At 41.0% G+C, this 20,314-nt stretch overlaps 3 protein-coding genes across 5 annotated transcripts in view; 1 reads left to right on the forward strand and 2 right to left on the reverse strand.

Moving 5' to 3' along the window:
* Positions 1-108: 108 nt before the first annotated feature.
* Positions 109-2,284, reverse strand: noxred1 (NADP-dependent oxidoreductase domain containing 1). The gene is made up of 6 exons (XM_034859130.1): positions 2,028-2,284; positions 1,720-1,901; positions 1,098-1,278; positions 865-1,019; positions 466-664; positions 109-381 (listed from the first exon to the last, which is right to left on the reverse strand). The coding sequence occupies exons 1-6, from the start codon at positions 2,183-2,185 to the stop codon at positions 231-233; spliced, it is 1,026 nt and encodes a 341-aa protein (XP_034715021.1). The 5' UTR covers positions 2,186-2,284; the 3' UTR covers positions 109-230.
* Positions 2,285-2,521: 237 nt separating this feature from the next.
* LOC117936213 (autophagy-related protein 2 homolog B-like) lies at positions 2,522-18,245 on the reverse strand. Of its 2 annotated transcripts, none has more exons than XM_034859074.1 (43): positions 18,011-18,245; positions 16,911-17,322; positions 16,635-16,797; positions 16,329-16,481; positions 16,134-16,236; positions 15,706-15,868; positions 15,443-15,622; positions 15,225-15,321; positions 14,940-15,104; positions 14,648-14,799; positions 14,292-14,403; positions 13,093-13,336; positions 12,838-13,000; positions 12,626-12,718; positions 12,322-12,510; positions 11,874-12,147; positions 11,682-11,790; positions 11,401-11,602; positions 10,740-10,882; positions 10,250-10,407; positions 9,936-10,111; positions 9,679-9,826; positions 9,290-9,492; positions 8,933-9,013; positions 8,678-8,784; positions 8,489-8,581; positions 8,315-8,385; positions 8,148-8,224; positions 7,884-8,054; positions 7,652-7,784; positions 7,354-7,559; positions 7,035-7,264; positions 6,826-6,943; positions 6,531-6,722; positions 6,352-6,453; positions 6,180-6,258; positions 5,232-5,442; positions 5,073-5,142; positions 4,903-4,985; positions 4,631-4,752; positions 4,094-4,248; positions 3,847-3,996; positions 2,522-3,743 (listed from the first exon to the last, which is right to left on the reverse strand). In XM_034859074.1, exons 2-43 carry the CDS (start codon positions 17,070-17,072, stop codon positions 3,513-3,515), a joined length of 6,234 nt encoding a protein of 2,077 aa, XP_034714965.1. In that variant the 5' UTR covers positions 17,073-17,322; positions 18,011-18,245; the 3' UTR covers positions 2,522-3,512. The 2 variants fall into 2 exon arrangements, with proteins under 2 accessions (XP_034714965.1, XP_034714964.1); XM_034859073.1 differs by having other exon boundaries at positions 9,679-9,829.
* Positions 18,115-20,314, forward strand: part of gskip (gsk3b interacting protein) — a 4,404-nt gene continuing 2,204 nt past the window's right edge. For both annotated transcript variants that reach the window (XR_004654905.1, XM_034859085.1), the window contains exon 1: positions 18,115-18,364. The gene's annotated coding sequence lies outside the window, so the exon portion shown is untranslated. The remainder of the gene's footprint in view (positions 18,365-20,314) is intronic.

Raw genomic sequence — 20,314 nt, forward strand, 5'->3', positions numbered from 1 at the left:
AATCTTTCTGCTTGTTGTGCATTTTAAAATGTATTGTTTTTTTTTTTAGATTTATCATACATGTACATGAAATACAAAAATATTAAAAACAAAATATCAGCAAGTATCACAAGACACACATTTTATTGGAATGTATTGTGTATTCAAATTAAAAACCAAATGTGCAACATAAGAAACACAATTTACATATGTAGTGGACATCCTTAGATTATATACAGTTAAACTTCCCATTAGAGAGAACTGTCTGGTTTTGCTGGTGTCTCTAGCAGTGATTTGTATGCTGCGGAGATGCACTGTTGCATTGATTTGTTGCTTGACAGAAAGCACAGCAGCGGTGTATCCTTAACTTGGGCATCAGTGAGAGAAATCCAGGGAAAAGGTCTTTTGTGGAGAAAAAAAGAGATGAATCAGGACTAGTTTAACATGCGGGAAATATCTATTCTCTGGCTATTGTGTTGCACTCACTCCTCTGAAAGAAGGGACGATGCATATGATGCACTGATGAAACTTTGTGGGATTAATTCCAAAGCGTGTGGCCATTTCTCTTTAAAGATGCTGTTGATAAGGGACAGAGCATCACTGGATCCCAGACTGGTAGAGGTGCAGATATTTAGCAGGCTGTACAACACTGCACACACCCAGTTCAGACCCAGATAAATACCACCTAAATATGAGTATCACAAATCAGGTTAAACGGTTATACAGAAATAAAAAACTAAATTAACATAAATAACATCAAATCATAGGTGAAGCCTCACAGCCCCAACTGTTAAAGGCTGTCCCTTGCACATTAAATAACATTACAGGTTCAAATGCAAGCTCTGAGAAAGAAGTTAAAGTCTGCAATAATGAAACATGACATACTGCTCATTGTAAGAGGACATGATGCCTCTAGCAGCAAAGGACATGTCAAAGCCTTGGTCAGATGAGTGCAGGACAGCCATACATCTGCAGTGTCACAATCGACAAAATCATACTGGGGTTTTAGAACGAAGTCGTGTCCAAGAAGCTGTGCCAATCTGAAATCAAAGATAAAGAGGGAGGCATTCAGTGACTTAAAATTCAACAGTTCTGTATGTGAATGAGTGGGGCAGTACCTGGGGACAGGCACACCAGAGGTGAAGCTGTACACGAGGCAGCGCCTTGCCAGGTGAGAGTGGAGGTCAGCACAGACTTTGGGAAGGTGGGAGGGCAGACAGCAGAGGAACAGAATGTCTGCCCACTCTGCCAGTCTGGCATTGTCAAAGAAACACTCAACTCCTGTCTGGGTGAATTCCACTGGAATATGGACAAGGCAAACACAAGGACAATATCTCAAATATACAAGTGTGACTTGTCAGGATACAAGGAAGTAATGTCAAGGTGCAACTCAGATAATTCTACTTCTATTTAATCATTAACTTATCAATAGCAAAGCTACTGATTGCTAACAAAACAGAGTGTAAATTGTAATTTCCCCACTGGGGATCAATAAACAGCATAAATCATTACTACTACTACTACTACTACTCTGAGCATGTTTTAAGAACATGGCAAACAGTTATCACTTTCATCCTCAGCGGCTCCTTTCTGTGACATTAGAATTTAAGATTATTGGCATCTAATAACACAAGCCCTTTTCACTCTCAGAAGAGAAAGGATAATGTAGTTCCAATGTCATCTAACTTTGATTTGAGTTTTTTGAGTGCCTTGGATAAGTGTCTTATTTTGTCAGTATACATGCAGATTCTGGTCTTCTACTGGAGATCTTAATGTGTGATGGTTTGATGCCAGATTTTTCAAGGAGGAAGAAGAGCAGCTGTTTCCCCATATGACCCATCCCGAGTATCCCAATGCGGAGGTCACTATCTTCTCCTGATGCCAACGAGTCTCTGTTTGCAGTGCGACTCTCGATGATACATCTGTAAATGTTAACGTGTATCAGAATGACCGTAACATACAGTATGGGAAATGTTATTGTAACGTGCTTTCTGGGTGTCATATGCAGTTTTAAACCTAAAATAAACCTAACGTCACAGATAAATTACCTCAGTGATTGGACCAGTTTACACAGGAAAGCTGCGTGCGCGCACCCGCAAAACGTCAGTCCAGTCGAGCGTGCACGAAGGTAAAGTAACTCTTTCTCATCTTCAGTCAGTCCGGTCTCAAACGAACAACTGCTCAAATCAGCAGATATGTCCGCCATCGTCTAAAAATTTCCACAGGGGTCAAATTAGCAGAAAGTGGACAATCTATACAGCACAAATTTGCCTCGTTGTCCTGTTGCCATGGCAAAATGACAACTTCCGATTCAACGGCCTGCATATTTCAAAATAAAATGATTTGCGACAAACGATGCGAATCAAAATAAAAACGTATCTAACAAATATATTTTCATCAAAACGATAACTGAAAAAAAATCTTCCGAATCATCTAGATCTAAGGTTGTGGGTGTAACTGTAAATAAATGCTTTTAAGTCCATTACATTCAAATGTAAAAAAAAAAAAATCATACCAACCCAAACACACTCTACTATGACGCATTTGACAGTTTTTAATTTCCCTTTCATGCTTTTAATACAAATTCAACTGTACACCTATGTACAAGAACTATTATCCTGTCCACATTATATAAACAAGAAATGAGCGAATCAAATGTCTGCAACACAGCATATCAAGCCAAATATCAATTGTCAAACATACACTTACAAAAAATCAATTGTGCAGGATAATAAGACTTTGCATCAAGTTTGTGTCAACTATTTGAACATGTGAGCGGTAGACCAACACAATAAAAATATTTTAAACGTTTTTTAAATTTAAAAAACAAAATTTCTGAACAGCAGCTTTTGTGAAAATTACACAACATTGATCGGAGCTCAAAATAAAATTGTGAAACTAAACTTGGGTAATCTTCCCAATTGTCATTCATTTGAGCAGTTACTTAAAGTGCTGAGAACACAACTTTACACAGCTGTAACACATTCCGTTTCTACAATTCTCAGTTCTCTTATATTTGCATGAAATGTTACACATTAGAAATATTTACAGTAAATAACAAAGCTCACTTACAGTACGTTATTTAAATTAAGGGTCACTACACCTATAATATTAGTGTTGACACTAAGTAGAATAAGAATGCAACCACACACAACTTGTAAACAGAGCTGCTTGAGAATGAAGCAAATGCTGCGACTCATGAGACAACAGCCTATTTCTTCATTGTAATGATTTTATATTCATAATGCCGTTGTATATCTTACAACAGAACATAATCCACATAAAGACAATATGGGGCTCACAAATTCATCACTCTACACATATCCCTTTGATTAAACAAACAGTTAAACAATGCTGATAACCATAAAGGCACTGTGAGGGAACTGTAAGCTGACAAGCTAAATCACAGTAGCTCAAATTGCCAAAAGATAAACAGTATTTTATTTACACCAGGGCTGTATGTGCACATCTGAGATGTCCCTCAAGCTGTTGCTTGTGCAGTTATAGTTCCAGGTACCATGTGGCAATAAGAATTACTCCTCGCCCTGCCTCCATTTCTGAGACTCCTCCTGGCGTGCATCAGGATGAATTTGATTCCTCATCCCACCCAAGACATTGGAGGTGGCTTCGGTGGCCATAATGAATGGCTTGACCACTGCTGGTGGCAGCTGGCGGAGAACTCCACCCACTGCCCCCGTCATCCCACGCTGCTCATGCTCCCGGGTGGCTGTGTCATAGATAGTCAGGGCTGTGTCTGTGATACCCTGTGGATGGAAACACCACAAAATCCTCATTTAAAAAAAGAGTTTCTTTCCATTGAGTCACGGAAGGGAAAAGATTGGTCCTTTTAGCTTTAGGGTTGTTTACCTCTTTTACAACAGTATAGGCTTTGGCTACACCTTCTCTTAGGTCGACGGGCTGATGAGCCAGTCCGTAATGGGAGAACCGTTTTATTCTCTTTGTGTCTCTCTCATCAGGCACTGGAGACACCATGTCATAGGCCGTCTCAGCTGCAGCCTAAAAATGACACACAACAAGAGATTTATCTGATGCTTTAGAAGGGCATTAGTAGTAAATACAGACTCTTGTAGTAACAGTGGAAAGATGAGTTTACCTGGATGGTTCGCACCATCCTGTTAGTTAGCTCCAGTGCAGCCATAGCAGTAGAAGTTCCAAAGGAGGCAGTACCACGCTGAAACCCACGGACTATACGACCGTCTTTCCTGTACTGCTCAATCGGGAGCCAGACCAAGTCCTTGAATCCCTGAACTGAGCAGAACATTCATCTTAAGAACAGGGCATACACTACCTGAGAGATACACCTGAATCAGAATGCTTACACAGTGTAAATAACTTCCACAACACTTTAAACATTTGCTTTGAAATAGTTTGGAAGACATTGATTAAACTTGGTTCTACACTTTTAGCAACATAATTATTGGGGGGTGGAGGGGGGCCCTTAAATTGGGAAACGAAGAGAAGAAATAATTGAAAAGAAAGAAAATGTAAATGTCAGAGTTAAGCAGTAGATGCTCTAGCTCATTATATCACTTGTTTTAATTTGTGTTTTTATCATTTATGTTAACCATTAAAGCACATTTTGAAATGTAATACCTAAAAGCCTGCGACTGAGTTCAGAACATTTACTAACCTAGTTGTACCAGAGAGTGAATAGGTCCCACACCACCCAGTAGTCCTGGTAGCTGGTTCTTCTTTATGTCATTTAGCCACTCATTTATTGCATAGGAGAACAACTTATCCACACCTAACAATCTGAAATACAGACGAGAATTAGTTTCCTGGGAAAGATTATTCGTGCTCTTTATGCACTTTATAGCGATACATAATGCATTATGATGTGCAAAAGAAATTGGCTTTATTAATTGATGAATCCAAGATATCAATAATAAGTTACTGACTTACCCTTGTCTATAGCACAAGCGCCTCAGTTTCAGCTCTGAACAGTTAAGCTGTGTCAACCCGATAATGATCCCTGCAAATGTTCCCTGAAACAGAGCAGTCCTATATTATTCACAAAGCACAACTGAAATAATTTGGATACAATACATACATAGCCCTCCTAGACCATGTACCTGCTCCATTGCAACATGTTTCCCATGGTAATCCAGGCGAATGGGAACCTCAGAGGTAAATCGAAACTCCCTGTTAGGAAAAGAAAATGTTACCAAACACAAACAAGGAGTTATTATTTCTTCAAAAGGGGTTTCGTTGTTAAGTTATTTAACGCTGACCTAAAGAAAATCGGTTGGTCAGTGAAGGAAGGAGCAGAGGCTTCATTATCATTCACTTCCTCCCTGCCAGATGTGGAGAAACCATTGTGGCTCAAACGTCTCTGAGCAGGCACTGAGATGATTGGGGCCGGGTCCTGGCTGCTGCCGGCGTGCTTGGAGAAGCTGCAGGAGATCTCTGGGGCAGACGCTTTTTTTGTGGAAACACATATAGCTGCAAAACAAAATATCATATTAGGAACCAGTATTTTGAAAGTGATGGTTATGTTAAAAGATTACTGTGATTAGATATTATATTGTGATTATGCAACAGTTATCAACAAAATAAAAGTTATAATCAAACTTTATTCACATTGTGGGATATTTACTTTGAAAGCAAAAAAGCAAGAGAGACTATTTCTAGTCCCTCTCCAGTCAGCCAACCAACTTGAGCTAACATTAATGCTTTGTAGAGGTCCTATGGTTTTCCAAACTTAATAAGTGCCATACCTATTAACACAAAACTAGCTGAATGGTATTTTCTGAAACATGAACAGATTTAGCTACTACGTCTGTAAACTTTTCATGTAGGCTATTTTTAATGGTGTCATTGACTCACCCACACAGCTGATGTGATCCAAACATTTATAATAACTCAAGAGCACAGTAAAAATAGGACTCATTTCACCTGATAAATCACTTGATATAAATATGCTTGAGAGCTTCAGCAAAAGCAGTGGTTATGATCAAGTTCTTATTTGTTCCAATGTGGTTACTGATTTATTTTCATAGATAAAAATGTTTCTTAAGTTTCTGACTTAACTATTAGTTACAGTGCTGCCATGGAAATAGCAGAGTAATATTTTATTGATGACCACAGTGTGCTGCCGTGCAGATTTAATCACGTTCTAAATGTCTAGTTGACAAATCAGATTGCCTGGTCGCATCCACTTGTTGTATAATTAATTTTACCTTCTTGAGCAGGCGGTGAAAAAAACTCAACTTCGGTAGCAAGACTGGTAAAGAAGTCCTTCAAGAAGAACAGTGCATCCTTAAAAAAAAAAAAAAAAGGTTGTTACTTAAATGTTACTGAGGGATGCTGATACACATCTTTGATAGAATCATCTTTATCAGAAGCTTTTACCTGATCAATATTGAGGCGAAGCGGCATCAGGGAAACACGCAAACAGCACTCCTGGGGAGCCTGGCCTGACTCAGGACACATGTGCAGTGCCTTAACTGTCAACTAAGACCACAAGCACACAAAACGTTACACAAGGCCAAGACTCGACGCGGTTAATGTGAGTGTGTTGCCTTCCTCACCATGTTAGAATGAGCTTTTCGGGGCATTTCTTTGCTAGAATACAAGTAGAGGAACTTGTTCATCTGTGAGGTTGCCAGTCTGTCTCGAATCTCCAAGTCCTGCACAACAAACACCTGCCGGGATACAGGCTGATCCGTCGCTGGCCCGGAAGCCACCTGGGCCTGTGGGTACACCTCATGCTGAAATCTCACCTAGGGCAAGGCCAAAGAAAAGCTGTTAAATAAGGAAAAAATGACTGAAGGTATTTATGTTTTCTGTATGAGAGTAAAACATGTTTTCCAGATGAAGAGGAACCTTGCTAAGTTGTATCTCCATAAGAACGTCCGGGTTCCTTCCTCTTCCACCTCCTGCACGGCCTGAAGCCTTGGCCTGCCTGACTGGAGTTTGAGAGGGGGAGCTATGGGGCGTGGACCTGCAAGGCAGAGAAAAGCATTACAATTAAACAAGTGTGTTTTTGAGCACATTGAAAACGCTTGTACACATTTATATAGTAAATGGCTCACCCCCGGCTTCTAGCAGGAGAGGCCGTGAAAACTGCACTCCCAAAGTCTTTCCCACCATAGAGGTGCCAAATGACGGAGATCTCCTTGATGAGGTAGCGCACCTCTGGAATGGGAAAGTTCATGGCTCCACGGCTAGAATCATTCCCATATAGAGGCTGACTAAAGTAATCATCTCTGATTTCCACAGGATCTGAAGTAAGCTGCTTTACCACTGGCTCCTGATCAAGATCCTAAAACACACATCGCTTACAGTGAGCCAACATAAGTTTTCATTGTCTTTGTTACGTAGCCATAACTGTGTGAACGAGCATATCCTGACCTCTCCTCTGGAACCCGGTGTCTCTAGGATACAAAAGTCGTCCGCCTCTTGGGTCAGGTTAGGGACAGGAGTGATGAGAGGAGAGTGAAGCATGGGGTAGGTGGGGCTTGAATCTTGGTTAAAAGCCCCACTCTCATTGGGGAACAAGAATAGGTCTGAGCGAGGCGGGTCATGATCTTGATCTTGATCTTGCACCTCGTGTGCACCTATATGATGAGTGAAAAAAAAGTATAAAATCTAGTTAAGTTATCTCAATTATGGAGCTAAAACTGTAATTGTTACGTAACAAAGTCTTCACCATTCTGCTGCAGCCCTGGTGCATGCTGCCCATCAGTCTCCTCCATTGCTTCACTCATCAGATCCTGCAACATCTGCTGCTCAGTCTCAGCTAGCAATAGGGTCTGGGATGTGGGCCAGCCAGGAAACTCCGCCTGTCCAAAAATACACTCAAACTAAGCATGTATGACCAGCAGACTTTATAAACCTATTGTAGCTATGTAACACTGGCTCTTGTTGGTGCCACGGCTGACCTTGGTTCTTTGTGTAGTGCTGCTGTGCTTTGCCTCTGGTTCTGCAGGGGGCAGCAAGTCTCCATAACTCGCCACATACTGGATAAGGTTCATGAGGGCAGCACAGGAGTCCGAACAGGTTCTGATGTGAATAACGTCACTGGAACAGCGCAGCTCAAATCTGGGCTCTGACTATCACCCAAAAGACAAATCAAAAACTGAACCTTATTTTCGAGCGAAAATGTTTAAAAACATAAATGTCCTTTAGAGGCAGACAACCCTCACCAACTTTCTATCCACTCCAGGTTTGACAGCTGTAATCCTCAGTTCCAGCGTTCCCATGTCTACCACTTGGACATAGTCTGTGACAAAAAAACAGAAGCAAACATTTGTCGAAATTTAATTTAACTTTTCAAGCAGTTTATTAAAAATCTTCAATGAAGTCAACTTACCTCGCGCTAGATTGACAGAGACGGCGTTACTCTTGTCTGAGAGGAACAGAGCCGCTTCGTCCAAAATGATCCTGTGCACAACATTTTATACTGAGCAAGAACAACTTTTTCTACAGCTCAATTACAATGGCATCTCTCAATTTTGTATCAGCAAAACCGGTAGCCCGTTCAGACCTGAGTGTTGACGAAGAGAGGTCCAAAGAGACACTGCTGGAGATGCTGAAAGTCTCTACAACCAATAGTGATCTGAGTGGCAGGAAAAGGGGTCTGTCAAGTAAAAAAAAAAATGTATTCTTTAATTAGAATATACACAAAGATGACAAATAACTCATTATTTTGTTGGATGTCTGAAGTCTATTTTACCTGTAGTCTAGAGAGCAGCTCCACAGGTGTAAATGAAGGGTTGTGACGGATGTAGGAGGGGCATAACCCAACACAGGCTCATCGGAAACATTCAGAAAGTCAACAATCTGTTGCACATAAATTGGCATGAGATTAAACATTTGATTTGTATGGTACTACATTTCCTCAAATGCAATCTGAACATTTAGGAGAAGGCAAAATAATGAAAGAGGTTGTGTAAAAATTAGTGACATAGTAGCTCCATTTTGGACCTACCTGGTCATACCAGCCCAGGCCAGGTGGGACAACTCTGTGCTCGAGTGTAGCTCCTCTCACTCCCACAGCCACAAGAAATTCCTGGGAAAAAAGGCACACATCATCATCACCACATGGAGCAGAAAACAAAAAACTGTTAATTAAAAGAATAAAAAGGCTTCTGCTACACAAAATGCTGTAATCTTTGCATTGTTTACTTGTGAAATATTGGGTAGTTTCACATTTGAAGGCCTCTAAAAACTATTCAAATGTAACACATTAAAAATCAAGTGGGTGAGCAAGCACAGCTCAACAGACAAGAGAATCTATACCAAAATGTTTAAAAGCCATTCACTGTCAGTGATTTCTGTAATCCACCTTGACATTTCGCTCTGCATTCTGTGATGAGATTTTAACGGCAACAGACACCATGCTGCGGGCCTCCAGACCAATACCCTCCGAAGGTGTTGAGGATCTCTCAGGAGATGTCTCGGACTGGTAGATGGTTGGCTCTAACCAGTGGGGATGTGTCCTGCATGGCAACTTGACCTCTGAGATAGAGGGGCCTCCATCCACAAGTCCTGAGCAGATGAACAGAGTGAGACTTCAGTGAAGGAAACATAGGTACGGGAATGACATAATAACAGCAATGTAGACACAGTATGGTTGAATAGTAGGACTCCCCATATTTTAAAGTCACATTATCACCAAATACCACATACACGGCATGCGAGTAACATTGCAGTTAATATGTGCAGTTTGTTTACCTTGATGATACATGCAAATATTACTGGTGTGGAAGCAGATGTAGTGTTGGTCTTTATAGCCTTCGTACTGCGTCACACTGAACAGCACAGCATTTTTCACCTCCAACCAGAACTCGCCATGTTTGTTTTTCAGTACAGTTTTATCCTCCTTCTAAGAGAAAGATGGAAACTCAATCCCACTATCCATAAAACAAGATAACAGGAATGTCTGAGTAAAATGTGTATGGATAGCTATAACAAAAAGAGCGAGAGTTTACCTTAGCATTAGTTTGAAGAGCCACCAGACCATGATTGACACTGATGATGACAGAGAACAGGCTCTGGGAGGTCTTACTCTGGGCTCTGGGCTTTTTCTTTTTGCGAGACTTGAGGCCCAGGTCCGATGCAGGAGAGTAATAGTGCATGGTTTCCTCCTCTGAGCCACTGGTATCCTCTGTAAGCACAACACAAAGCATGTTGATGAAGTGACAAGCTGCTGGTTGTTTAAACATGACATCACATTAAACATTTCTAGTACAATTAAGAGTCTGACCGATGCAAAATCATGGGAAATGTTTTTTTGTTGTCTCACCGTCGGGACCAGTAGACCGAAACTGGCTGAAGCTGTCCTTTGAGTAAGTGTTGATCAACTGACTGGCAACAGAGAGTCCAACTCCATATGGCATGCTTTCCACTGTCTCCACTGGAGATGGAGCAGTAGGCTCCCACAGCAGCAAGTCATTGTTTATCCTAAAATATTGAGAATATACATTTTTGTATAGAATAGGTAGGGTTTAAGTATGTTATTTGGTATCTTATTACATCTTCTAATAGGTATGACCACAATTTTTATCACTTCATTTTGACAGTCCAATTAAACATTTTATCTGGCGGTCAACAAGACCCCTTTTAACTGAAACATAGCCTCTATAAAAAAAAAAAAAACAGGTTGCTACAAAAACACATTTACACATGTGAAAAAGTTTCAGAAGTGAATTGCTTTACTATTATTGCTTATTGGCCTACTGTAAAACTTTAACAAACATGTCCTGCCATTTCCGATCACATAACAAATCAATTACCTGTTGTGTAGTTTTTCATAAAATGCCTTGTTGGGAAGTACTAATTGCACATTGTGGAAACACAACTCAAGGATGAAGCGGGAGTTGTTCATGGTTTTTTCTTGGAACTCTGTCATCTCAGCAGCATCACCAGGAATAATCATCTGGAGTTCAAATAAAAAGATTTTCAAAAAATGTGCTCCACCAACACCTGCTCTGTCAACTTATGTAAAGCAGTGCTCGTGTTTCTGTTTGCATAATTATACAATATATATATATATATATCTCTCATAGTGTACATTATAATACATCAACCAGAGGATACCATTGCTCCTGAATGCAAATTTATCCATGTGCACAAAACCACCTGTTTTGGACCAATGCCACCAGAACTGCAATTTAAACATGTTCAAACTTTTTCCAAATATAAGGAAATACGTATGCTGCAAGATTTTTGATGTTGTTGGTATTTTCCTGGTCCAAATTGAGTACATGAGATGATGTTGTATAAAGTGAGCAGACTTACTGTACATAAATCAATCTGGTGGTATTCTTACACTTAGATCATTTCTAAGACAATACTTCCTGCACTTACTGAAGTCTACGAAACATAATAATATGTACAGTAGTTGGCTGTGTATTTGCATTTTATGAGGAATGTGGCCCTTTGCCCATGACCTACCTCTTCATTCTCATACATAACCCTTCGTGATGAAAAGGGCGACGGCTCTGGTTTCCCAAAGTCACACACATCCTTCAATGAATGGGCGGCCCCTTCCTCCTCTTCCTCTTCAAGGGAATGGTCCTCAGCTCCTTCATCATCTTCAGCTGTCACCCGCTCAAGGATCGAGTGGACTGCAGTAGGGTTCATCTTCAGCACAACCCTGAGAGTCCAAGAGTCAATATCACTGAGAGGTGGCACTGAATGGACAGATTAGTTTGAGGTTGGTTGGATTCATTTACCTGGGCCAATCAAATTTTACACTTTCAGATGCCGTCATGTCTCCATCCATGGTGTGGGACACTCTGAGGAACCGGGCAGCTGGTAGATCCGGATCTTCCTGAAACTTCCCTGTGCAACAGAAAAAGCAGTTAGAGAGAAAAAAACAATCTTCAGAGGGAACTTTAGATTTGTTTTCATTTTCGACAACATACCAATAAGCTCCCTGAAAGTGAGCTCCATCTTGGTTTGGTCAGGAGAGCTGCCACCCATGAACTCTGTCTTCACTTCCAAGTCTTCCAGCTCCAGGTAGAGTATTTCCTTCTGCAGGGACTTCTTGAACCAAGGGCCCCTCTCCTGATCTGAGCGCAGGTCAGGGATGGGGAAGTGGACTGCAAGGCCCAGCAAAGGAGCATTGACCGTCAGCGATACGTGACAGTTAGTGGGAGTATGGCTGTCATCAAGGAAAACCTCTGCAAAGGCCTTATGCTGTGAAATGAGTTTCAAGAGAGAAAGAGTTAGATAATATATATGTTTTAAAGCTGTGATTTACATGATCAGATGTGACAATACTTTTCTAGGCTACAATCATCATACCGTTGAGACATATAATTGTATTGATATTTCTAAATATTCAATTAGTAGTTCTTGGGACATCCTTACCAAGCTGACATGTTTATTATAGGATGTGTACATGTGGGAAGCCATCAACTCTGTGGTGGCCAGCTTCTGAGGTTGTAACAATGAGTTAAGACGGTCTACAATGCTGATGTCCAGCTCAGAGTGCACGGGGCCCAGCTCCACCTGGATCTCAGCTTTTCTGGGAATGGTGCTAAGGCGAACCTGGCCGCCCTGCACAGAAAACCAAAGTGTTGACTAAAGTAGAAGTCTGACAATGCACAAATAATGTGTTTCGGTGTTAGGTGTTAGTCCTGTAGTTTCATACGGAACTAATAAATGTTGTTACCTGGGGGCCTCTGCGCTCAGCCTGTTTGTAAAGCAGGTGAAGGCAGGTGGTAAGCGATGCATCGGCACTGGCAGTAGTGTCAAATGTCAGGAGCTGAGGTGAGAAATACTGTTAAAGCCATGCCAGCTGCAACTTTCAGCTTAAGTTTAACCAAGTTTAACTGAACAAAAGCACAGTGCAAAATGTGCTTAGCTCAGGCTTGAGACTCTAACCTCAGTATACTGAATGTCTCTTTGGGAGCCACCAATGACAGCCTCAGAGGGGAACAGACACTCCAGAAACTCCATCTGGTTCAGGGAGACGTCAGTACTGTAAGTCCGTAGGCTGGATCCCTGACAGTGCTCATAGCTAATCTTCAGGCCCTGGCCCAGAAACCTACAAATATAACCCCAGGTCAGACAGACACTTAAATGATAAATCAAGTATTATCTTGCCACAAAAGGAATAAGTAAAAAATAAAAGTTCACCTGAGATGGTCATGGGGGCAAGCCTGGTTAAACACTGTCCGAGACTGAAGGAAAGCAGCTGGGGTGAGCTGCCCGGGGCCCAGCATGCTGAAGAAGTGTGCAGCCATGGGGCCAAGAGGACTGGGAGCGGCATGTGGTGGTGGCAGCGGGTCGATATGGAGGACTGAGACAGCTAGACTAGTCAATGTTAACTTTAACACCAGCTCTGGCCTTGACTCATCACTGTGGGTTTTGGATGGATGGGCTGAAATACAACAATGGCGGGTATACATTCAGATGTTTCATTCTTACTGTGGTGAAATGATAACCATGTGTAACCATAGACTGTTAATATTGATGGACAGAGCATGTGTGACGTCCCCCATTGGTTTGTGGAGATCTGCTATGGGTCTTTGAGTTTGCAGAGTACGTTACGTTACAGACTTTCAATGGCATTTACATCATAGCCACACCCTAAATAACCCTGTGCTTTATCGCAGATTTTAAAATCAACCGGACCATATTTCAAAAAATGAACATCATTTTGTGTTGCAGTATACATAAAACTAGCAATTGAGACCATAAACTCATTATTAACATGTTTACTGAGGTAATAAATCAAGAGAGAAGTGGGTCACTTTCTCTTAGATTTTTACAGAAACTGACCTCCTTTAGCAAATTGTCCCTGCTGGAATTCAGATAAAATGCAGATTTAAGGCACTTGCGTATTTGCAGCACTTCACCGAACCGGATGATTTGTCCATTAATATTAACAGTCTATGTGTGCAACAAAGGGCTGAGTGTTGGTAAGTTTTCATATAGACAAGCACTTCACCAGCGTGTTTAACTGATTTTCATATTTACAACCACAGAGAAAGCTCTACTCTCCTCTCAGTAATCTCACAGCTGAACTCAGAGAGGAAAAGGTAATATCAGCTTGACCCACAAACCACATTTTTCACATGTATTTTTTTTTGTATTTTATAATTAACAATAATATAAATGATTGATCTTGTGTTACAACTGTTGTCAATGCTGCACAACCAACTGCCCCTCTGGGTACAAATAAAGTTCTACTTGACATGTTGACTACTCAGGAAAATATACTTGAATAAAACCCTCCACACTCATTTCCCTCTCTTAAGCACATGACCTGAAGCATTTAATAGTTTAATGTGTATAAAGTATGACAAAATGTGTAGATATTTTGTAATACTTACAAGTCTGTCTCAGTAATTTTTGAGGGTGGTGTGAATCCCGCGACTGGATGGGAGTTTCATTAGTCTGCTTCTCTCTTTGTCGTGGTACATCCATGTAGTCATCCCACAGAGCCTACAAACACAGATATGATGCCAGATAACGTAACAAAAGCAGTTTACATGGGAGAATCTTACAACACAAACCCAAAACACCCACAGGTCATTAATATACCTCCTAATTTTGTCAGTATAAAAATTTAATTACATTTTACATTGGCATGTCTAATAAAGTAACCAGACCCCTGAGACCTCTTATGCTCAACTACCTTACATTTCAATGTGTCTTTATGACTGCAGTCAAAGAGGTGAAGACTTACTGTTGCATTACCAGAAGGAGATTCTCCTGGTGAGGCAGAGTAGTTACTATTGAGTGACAAATCCAAGTCAACGGTTGGTGGTTCACCCAGAGGAGGAAGGGATGACAAGCTGTGAGACATGTCCATGTCTGCCATGGAAAAGAACACATCATCTGCACCGACCACAGATGGGTTTAAAACATAAAAGTAAAAGGAAAGGACAAAGAAAGAACACATTTCATTAGATAGATGTAACCATGACATCTGGTTTCTCTGAAAGGTCAGGGGTTCTGGGATGGTGTTTCAGTCCAACCTCGGCTAGACACAGTTCTGGTGGTCTGGCTCTCAAAGAGGTCGGGGTCTGTTCCTGGCACAGCGGTATCCTTTTTTAGACAGCGGTTCAGTTCCATATGGAGCCGATACTCATCCTCTTGCTGTATGGGTCGGCTCTTTCTATCCTTAGCCCATTCCTGTGCACCTTTACACAAAGAATAAGAAATACTCTATTCACTCTATTTCTAAGTAACTGATCTGGAGACATTATTTCCCTGTTTGAGCTAAATATTCTTTTATCATCTATTATCAGATGGGTGCTCACCTCCACCAGAGAAAGCTCCACACAAGTCCAGAAGAAGATGAACTTGCCGTGGGGACAACAGAATAACAAGTGTATCAATATGTCCAACAACATCCAGCTGAAAAGCAAAGCATGAAAAACAAGCTGGTTAATAGCAATTACCCCTAGTTTGGAATATTGATCAAATAATCAGGATTTTTTTCTTAGAATATTTTGTAGTCAAGACATCCTTAGTTCACCTTTGCTCCAGGCATAGCCAAGTTGTTTTTTAGAGTGAGGGACAACTCAATTTTACCACTGAGGCTCCCGACCTGCACAGGTTCAAAGGGTGTTGTAGCGGATACAGGCTCTGTAAACTGGGGATGAGGCTCACATATTATTTTGGGATTCCAGCTAGGGGAGAGCTTTGGTTCAGTTTCCTGCAAAATAAGAGTAATATCTTTTAAAAAGTGTGATACATACAACTCTTTTCTGTTAAATTGTAAAGGTTTGCTACACCAACCGTTGGAGTGGGTGAAGATTTAAAACCAGCACGAGACACATCTGAGAACTCATCCCAAAACACAGTGATGCCTTCCATCTGCAAGTTTTTATGTGCAAATGTGGTTGGCTGATGCACATTCACACTTGAACTCTCCTCGTCTGTTTCATCACAGTAAACAATCCTGAAAGCAAAGACAGAACACAATTAGCTTGACAAGGACTGTGACAACAGTGAAAACTAATTTATTGCATGTACTACATATTTGGGACATAAACATTTAGCTGCAACTCAATTATTAAAAACATTCTACTTCCTCTTATCTACGTCTCTTCCTTTTTGATGGATAGATTTAGGAAAGAAAACTGATAATGAATGAAGACTTTTAACTAGATTGTGATGTTGAAAAATATTTCGAACATTTAGGAAATTGACTGTCCAAAACTTACTTTTTGATTCGAATCTCAAGGGCGATTCCTGTTTTTGAATTTTCTGGAATGTGTTCAACTCTGAGAACAGTATCCAAAAATGTCACTTTAACTCTTCTCAGAACTGCAAGAAGAGAAAATTAAAAGATTTACATTACACAATACTAGACTTGTAAACCTCTTTAAATGTTTCCTAACAGTATAGACATAATGTACCTGTCTCTATTGTTTCTGCAAACTTCTCTAATCCTTCAAAAGGCTGGAAGCTCTCTCCCATATCGTCGGTGAGTTTCTGGCTGAGACATTCTTTGGCAAGCTGCATGCTGCTCGTCATGAAACTGGACCAGTACATTGGCTCGGTGCCAGATGCTGAAGGAACAGCCAGTGGTGACTCGGTCATTGACTTTTCAGTAACATCGGTTGTCAACTTTTTAATGTTAAAAAAGGACGACACGTTTCCACTTATACAAAACCTTTATCAAAAATGGTGTTGTGGTGGCACATGATGCAGCCTGTCCTTACCCACTCTTGGTCTTGGTCTGAGCACCATCTCCAAACCCTTGACCTCTAGGGCACAGTTTTCGTGAAGTAGGGCTGCCCACGGAACAGTTAGAGAAATTGTCTGGATGAACCCAGCAATAACCTCAAAGGGGGCATCCGCCGTCTCTAGGAGTTCATTGAGAGACTGAGGAACAAGAAATAATGCTGAAGCCATGTTTAGTTCATACAGATTTTGTGTTTAAATCAAAATAAACGTTTCAGTTGTATTTCTTGCCACAAAGGTAACACTACACATACCCATTTATCCAATGGTACTTGTGCAAGTGATCCAGTGCCTTGATATAGGTCTAAACTGAGCTGATCCAAGCTCAGCTTCTCCTGCAGAAAGTTGCCAAGGTACCGTTGTAGGAGGTATCTGCAGGCCCGTTTCTTGATGGACTCAGAAAATGGCCAAGGCATCTTAACTCAATAGGTGAACAGTACACAGGTAACGAAAGGGATTTGAAGGCTCTGCGACCGGAATGATATAGCTACTTAGACAGCGATGAATTAATCACTGGTGTTACAGTTGGGTCATCCTGTCGACTTAAACACATTGAGAAATCGTGAGCTCATACACCATTCACATCGCAAGATGAGGGACACTATGGAGGATGTGTTGACATGCAGGGTTATGTGCGGGAATTGGTCCGGCTCCAGTTTGCTGCTCCTACAGAAACACACACATATGGTTCCCCCTTTGTAATTTGACACTTGACACAACATTAGACTTAACACACACAATGTTTACAACACAGGTGAAAACAACACGCTTAATTAATGCGTCGCTTTGAGACAGTAACAGCTAAACTGTTCCTCAAGTAGCATTATAATATAGCGAAATTCAAAATGTGCCGATAACATTATTGTTATCCTAAGCAAACATTTAACACTATTCTGGAGTCAGTGTAAACAAGCCAAGAGCACTTGCGAAATAACTGTTAGCATACCACAGACTTGCTAACTAATCAATAGCGACCCTTAGCTATGTTTACTTAAACAGAGCTGTTATCGTAGTCAACAAACGGTAGTTGAGCTAGCTAGACAAAGGCATGTCATTTAGCTAACTAGCCGGCTAGCAAGGCTAGCGATGTTATGAACCACTCTTGTCTACAGAGTGAGGCAACATTAGCATAACCGGCTAGCTTCTGGCTAAAAGGCTGTTGCGATACCTGATTGCTAGACTGCTAGCGTTAGCTAGCTAACCCTAAAATCCAACATTTCGCAAGTTATCTAGCTACCCTCATACGTGAGATGCACACTGCCAAAAATACTTCACATATCGACACTAGAGCAATATTATTACACGCATAGGTAAATGAACAGAGTCTAAGATATTAGTGCAGCTGTTAAGTTACCTTCTGTCTGAGTTGTTTACAAACACTTTCATGACTCCGCACAGCAGAGCCTACACACTCCGAGGGGGGGCGGGGGGAATTAGACAGTGACGTCATAACATGGCGGATCTGTGTACACCGGGGCGCACTCATTGGGTCAATATTTCTTTTAGCTCGTTATTTAGACACTAAGCAGATAAACTAGAAATAGGACGTGCATTCATGTGATTCCAGTCTCTGGTAATCCACAAATTTGAGGCTCAGTAGTTACCTATCTTACGCTAGGCAACGCTCATTTGACTGAACCCTGTCCACTGGAGAGCTCCGAGTTGGCTGGAAGCTTCCACAAGCCGGAAGAGCACATCCAGCGAGGAGGTAAGACAATGCACACAGTTTGGTTAGAAATTATTGTAGAGACATGTTAATATTACACGTGTAATAATACGGTGATTAAATCATGTGTAAAATTCATACGTTTTGAAAAACTTGAATGGGCCACACTGTGAGAGAGTGGCATCAACCTTTCACGGGCTGCAAGGAAATTCTGCTACTTCTGAGTCGATTATAAAAACAATGAGAATCTGAATCTAAACTATCATTTTGAAGTCTATCATTTTGAATCTAAACATTCAAAATGATAGACTTCATATTATGTAATGGCATTGATTAACCAGACAAAGAAGATTATATCGGTTTTAAACAGCGGTACACTTTGTCTTGAAAATAGTTTTCCCCTTGTGGATGCAATTCTTGGCAGGGATGCAAAACTCGGCAAAACATCTATATCAATTATTTCGCTACTGTTAGTGTATTAACTAATTTTCCCAGAGTTTAGAACAAAATGTAGCAGATGTTAGCCATCTTCTGTATTATAACATGTGTATGAACTCACATTGAGAAAAACAAGATCTATTTAGCCTCACACGAAGGCTACTCACAGTTGATCCGCAGGTGTCGCTGTGATGTCGATGTTTTTAAATTGTTTAAATTAACCAAGTTGTATACAGTCTATGAAATGAATGCGTTATTACATGGGTTGTGGACGGTAATATGTGTTTGTAATACTGGCAATTACTGCATTTCAGTACAGAGTTGAAGTACTTTAGTATTTGTAAACTCTACTACAATTTAGAGGGAAATATTTTACTCCATTTATTTGACAGCTCTGTCATTATTTGTAACTTTACAAATTATGAATGTACTGTGTTTTACCTGCAAAATCCACATCAGATAGATGTCAATAAGGTGGAAAGGAGAGGTAAAGTAAAGATTGAAGCGTTTTATAAAATTAGTCAGGGTGGCGTACCATGGCCGAGTCCTCACTGCTGCAGCCTAGGTTCGATTCCAGCCCGCAGTCCTTTGATGCACGTCATCCTCTGTTTCCCCTTTTCCTGTCAAGTATTTAGCTCTACTATCAAATCAAGGCAAGACAAACTTCCCAAAAATGTTTTTTTTTTTTAAAGTTCCACAATAACTGGTTAGGAAAGACTCATTGCCCGTAAAGGCCGACCAAATGAATGATGATGCAGCCAGGTGCGAAGCATCATGCGTTGCAGATGTCATGCATGAAAAAAGGCTAATACAGGAATAAAAAATGCTACTTGACATAAATAGAAAAAATAAACTGAACCAACTCAGAATTGGAGACATTAGTATTCGTCTCTGGGAACACATTGGACTTTTGGAGATTTGGTGCTCTGCTTGGCTACACCAAGTAGGGATAAACTAACCGATTTGAAATAAGGAAGTGTCTCTGAAAGTTTTCACACAGGTTTGGAAATACCCATGTTTCTGTTTGACATTTGCATATACACTCACCGGCCACTTTATTAGGTACCCCATGCTAGTAACGGGTTGGACCCCCTTTTGCCTTCAGAACTGCCTCAATTCTTCGTGGCATAGATTCAACAAGGTGCTGGAAGCATTCCTCAAGGAGTTTGGTCCATATTGACATGATGGCATCACAGTTGCCGCAGATTTGTCGGCTGCACATCCATGATGCGAATCTCCCGTTCCACCACATCCCAAAGATGCTCTATTGGATTGAGATCTGGTGACTGTGGAGGCCATTTGAGTACAGCAAACTCATTGTCATGTTCAAGAAACCAGTCTGTGATGATTCCAGCTTTATGACATGGCGCATTATCCTGCTGAAAGTAGCCATCACGAAGTTGGGTACATTATAGTCATAAAGGGATGGACATGGTCAGCGACAATACTCAGGTAGGCTGTGGCGTTGCAACGATGATCAATTGGTACCAAGGGACCCAAAGAGTGCCAAGAAAATATTCCCCACACCATGACACCACCACCACCAGCCTGAAC

This window comes from Etheostoma cragini, chromosome 20 (assembly GCF_013103735.1).
Source record: "Etheostoma cragini isolate CJK2018 chromosome 20, CSU_Ecrag_1.0, whole genome shotgun sequence".
Taxonomy (NCBI): Eukaryota; Metazoa; Chordata; class Actinopteri; order Perciformes; family Percidae; genus Etheostoma; species Etheostoma cragini.